The sequence below is a fragment of the Nematolebias whitei genome, chromosome 1 (assembly GCF_014905685.2).
Source record: "Nematolebias whitei isolate Nwh7 chromosome 1, NemWhi1, whole genome shotgun sequence".
In the NCBI taxonomy this organism is placed as follows: domain Eukaryota; kingdom Metazoa; phylum Chordata; class Actinopteri; order Cyprinodontiformes; family Rivulidae; genus Nematolebias; species Nematolebias whitei.
In genome coordinates, this window is record NC_056498.1 from 4,709,935 (window position 1) to 4,714,565 (window position 4,631).

At 41.7% G+C, this 4,631-nt stretch overlaps 1 protein-coding gene across 1 annotated transcript in view; it reads right to left on the reverse strand.

Moving 5' to 3' along the window:
* The window catches only part of ablim2 (actin binding LIM protein family, member 2), a 206,714-nt gene that overhangs the window by 72,129 nt on the left and 129,954 nt on the right, over positions 1–4,631 (reverse strand). The window contains exons 13-14 of the mRNA XM_037674776.1: positions 3,097–3,214; positions 2,245–2,541 (exon numbers count right to left, since the gene is read on the reverse strand). Coding sequence (XP_037530704.1) covers positions 2,245–2,541; positions 3,097–3,214 — 415 coding nt within the window. The remainder of the gene's footprint in view (positions 1–2,244; positions 2,542–3,096; positions 3,215–4,631) is intronic.

Genomic DNA, 4,631 nt, shown 5'->3' on the forward strand with positions numbered 1-4,631 from the left:
ATTGTGCAGTGTGACATACTTAGATCGGTGCATCTGGACAGCAAAGGGTTAACCCTTCACAGAGCCGATACAGCAGGAGAAATGTGTGTGTGGCAGAGATTACGACAGGCTGCAGGAGGGAGCTTCCCCCTGCATTTGTGGGCTACACACGTGTGCAAAAACATTAAAATAATTTATTTTAAATAAACAATCCATGGCTCATCCATCAATCAGCCAATTGTGTCATGTCCGATCTTCTTTTGAAAAACTGTGATAAAGCGAATCTGTGAAAAATGAACTGTGAAGTAGCGAGGGACTACTGTATTATGTTTCATGAACAAAATGAGAAAAGAACAATGAACAGTTGGGAAACTATAATGTAGCAGTGGAAGTTTGTGAAGAGAATCAGAAACATATGGTCTTGGTGATTTCTCCCTGACTGGCAGGAGAATCTGTCTCTTGTCCCTTATTAGTTCAGATAAAAGAGACCAGGGAAGTGGAGGAGTGGTACTGACACTGTGGGTCAAGCTGCAGTTTGGTGTCTGCTTGGTAACACAAGTAGCATATAAAAGAATGGCTTAAAGGTGTAGTTCAGCCATTTTGAAGACATTAACATCAAACATAAAAAGAGTTGAATACCAGGAGAAATAAGTCTGATACATGACAAGAACTTGGTATCATTCAGGGAAATCCACAAAATAGACGGTCAGCAATCTCTACAGACAAGTACAGTAATGAGATCATCTGTAACGCTCCAATGAAGATAAATACCTAATGATTCAGCATCACATTTTGGTCTACATCAAGTTCAAACATGCACCACAACAACCACATCCACAAACACACTTGAACAAGGCAGGCAGAATGAGAAAACTCAGTGGTGTTATGACTATTCCCTGATGCAGCCAATGAAAATCAACAACACCACGATACCAAACAATAACCACAAAACCTCTTAACCACTCCAACAGGGAGAGAGGAAACACAAACATGAGAAACTGTGATGTCTTTACCGTTGGGAGGTGGTAAACTGAGATGCAGGGCTGTCCTAGGTTTAGGATCAGGTGGGGGGTCCTGTTTGAACCCTGAGGGGTGGGGAAGATCAAGGAACGAGGAGAAAATGAAGCAAGGAGTTGGTTGGACAAGCCTTTAGGCTGGGCTTGGTTTGTGATGTTGATTTTGAAGATGTATGATATTGTCATTAGCTTTAACAGTTTCATGGCTTCAGTTCAAGAACTCATGAAAAATAAACCTTCACAAGTAGTTAGAGTAGACCTGAATACACAGCAAACCAAGAAGGACTTTCTGTTTCCCATTATGGCTCAAGTCTATAGTGAACTGAGGGCCCCGCAGAGTAAGAGTTTCCAACACATGATTAATTGAGTATTTAACCACAGTCTATGCCAGGTGCAGTTAACTCAGCAGTCAAGCCACAGCACTCCAAAGCTAAGACGGTAACTGAGTGGACTGGAAAGTTGCTACTTTGTGAAAACTTAATTACATTCTTTTCAAAATAATTTACTGCTTTGTTTTAAAAAAATAAGGATTTCATCTTTTTTTTTCTTTGGGGAATACCTTGAAATGACATTATTAAGGTTCCTTTCACACTAGATGGTGACCCGGCTATGCTCCACATGATCTATACGATCTATTAGCCTATCACTGGATTGGGGCAAATTTGAAGAACCTTCTGTGTGAAGGCATTTGTGATGTTGTTGTGCTTTTGATACTCATCAAACAGTTATTTTTTCTACCCTTTTGGACCACATCATGGTGCAGCTATGTACTAAAAGATCAGCACAACTGTGTGTGGGTAAAATATTTGTGCAAAAGCGCTTCTGTGACCTTGTCACTACCCCAGCCACCACAGCCACAGGGCCATATTGAGGTACACAGGCCACATATCAATGATACGCTGTCTTCCTGCACCCCCATGATCGACACAGGCCCTTGTAAGCTACTACAACAGTGATAAACCACCATGAACTTGTAACTGTGGACATATCATGCTTTATCACATGTAATAGGTGGATTTTTATGTGCAACTGAAGACTTAGCTTAGACCCTATGAAGACCAGTCTGGCTGATTTTTAGGAATCAAGACTCATTTAAGTCATGTTAGGGTTGCCATCCCATGTGAAGGGGGCCTAAGGCACTTAGAGTGTCTTTGATTTAGTATTTTGGTCATTTTTATCTTATTTGACAGCAGCAATGATCCCAATAACTCATCCACCGTCTCCATTTGTCTCACACATGCCTTGATACCTCTGAAATAAGGGATGTAGTTGTGCTGCTGCAGCAGGGCCAGGGTAGTGGGGTTCAGCTGTAAAGACAAGCCTGCACTGACACCTGATGGTGTGGGTGAGAACTTGCCAATACCGCCACCACCACTCCCTTCAGCCCCCATGGAATAATACACAGGGAGAGAGGACGAATCTGTGGCCAAGGTGCAGGGGAACTTAGCACCACCCGAGTGGCTTATGGGTGGAAGGAGAGAACTGGAGTCACGGATTAGACTGTTGTTTTTACCACCAAGGTATACCTCTGGTTCTGGATGTCCATCTATATCACATAAGACAAATGAGTTAATGAGTAAAATTTTCACAAGTGGCTTCTAAAGCCAAGACAAAGAATTGTGATAGTGTTGTAAATCTATTCCATGAAATCAAAACCTATGAATAAAAGCCACTTCCCAAATTTACATCCTGATACTTTACAACAATTTTTATTATAATGCATTGTGGTTGTTTAAACTTTGTAGCCTACAGAGTTTGAAGCAGTTTTTCCACCATTATCACAGCAATGGCAATGCCATAAACAAGCTACAAAATTTAATTTGCTAGAGATGGCAGAATAAATCATTTTGATTTATAATACCATCACCATTGTGAAACATTGAAAAAAAAAAACCAACAACAATAACAAGACAGTAGATAAATTATTTGAACCATTTGCACCAGATGTCTTCTTTTGAATGGTGCAGAACTTCAGCCTGTGGTTCATTTGACACATAGTATTCATCCCTAATAAATCACTTAAAACAATGTCATAAATGGCAAAAATCATCCATGCAATAAATCACTACATGACAAAAATGTAGTTTGTATTCATGTTTACCTGCTCGGCTGTAGTTCTGAGGTGAACGAGATGGGGTGTACCGTCCATAGCCCCCTAAAGAGCTATTGGAGCTAGGGCTCGAGGGCCTCCGCTGACGGGGTGACCGCTCCCCTTCGCCCTGGATACATAAACAGAAAAAGAGGAGAAGAAAGGGAGCATTCTGATTTTGTCTCAGTTGCAGTATGACCCTTGAATCTGGAGAGTTTTTCATCTCTGATGGACATTAAACAGATTAGTCTTATTGCAAAAGTCACACAAAGTAATGAAGAAAGTATAATTAATTCAATTCAGTTTATTTTTAAAGTACCAAGACACAACAGAATTTGTCTCAGGTCACTGTACAAAAACATTCACATACATTATAAATGTCAAGTTATCTAAAAGTTATCTATCTAAAGAAGCCAGCAGATTGTGTTGAATCTTAACTTTGTCACAGTCTCCCATCCTGAGCAAGCACAAAGGAGACACAGGGTGAATATCTGGAAGATAAAGTTAGCAAGGCCAAACAGATAGTTTGGACAAGTTCAGAGGATGGACATTATATTGACATTATAACATCAGTCTTCTTCTTCTTCTTCTTCTTTCGGCTTGTCCCTCTTCAGGAGTCTCCACAGCGAGTCACTCTGTCCTCACTCCATCTATCTCCATGTCCTCTCTAACTGCATCCATATATCTCCTATTTGTCTTTTCCTGGCAGCTGCATTTCTAACATCCTTCTACCAGTATACCCACTGTCCCTCCTCGGGTCATGTCCAAACCATCTCAGTCTGGTCTCTCTAACTTTATCTCCCAGTTGTTCAACCTGTGCTGTACCTCTGATGATCTCATTCCCAAACTTATTCATCCTCAGGGCCGGCCCAAGCCTCCATGGGGCCCTATGCAAAATTTGGTTTGAGGTCCTCTATTTCTTCTAATAATGTGGATTACTGCAGTCAACAGTCAGATGATCAGATCATTCATCACCTAACATAAACTCATTGCAACTCTGACAGCCCTGTTTGGGGGCCCTGAAGACCTTTTTTTCTTTTCTGCATGTATAGAGAATGATTTACATGATCACACACACACACACACAATTTCATTATAAAGTTCTGTTTTTTTTTATTTTTTATTTACAATAAAAATTATATATATCCATCCATTATCTTTACCCGCTTATTCCATTTTTGGTCACGGGGGTTGCTGGTGCCCATGTCCAGCAATCACTGTGCGAGGGGCGGGGTACACCCTGGACGGGTCGCAAGTCCATCACAGGGCCACATAGAGACAAACGAGACAAACAACCATTCACTCTCTCACTCACACCTAGGGGCAATTTAGAGTTACCAATCAGCCTAACATGCATGTTTTTGGACTGTGGGAGGAAACCGGAGGACCCGGAGAAAACCCACGCATGCACGGAGAGAACATGCAAACTCCACCCAGAAAGGCCCCTGGACCGGGGTTTGAACCAAGGACCTGCTCACTGAGAGGCAGCAGCTCTCTCTCTCTCTCTCTCTCTCTCTCTCTCTCTCACTCTCTCTCTCTCTCTCTCT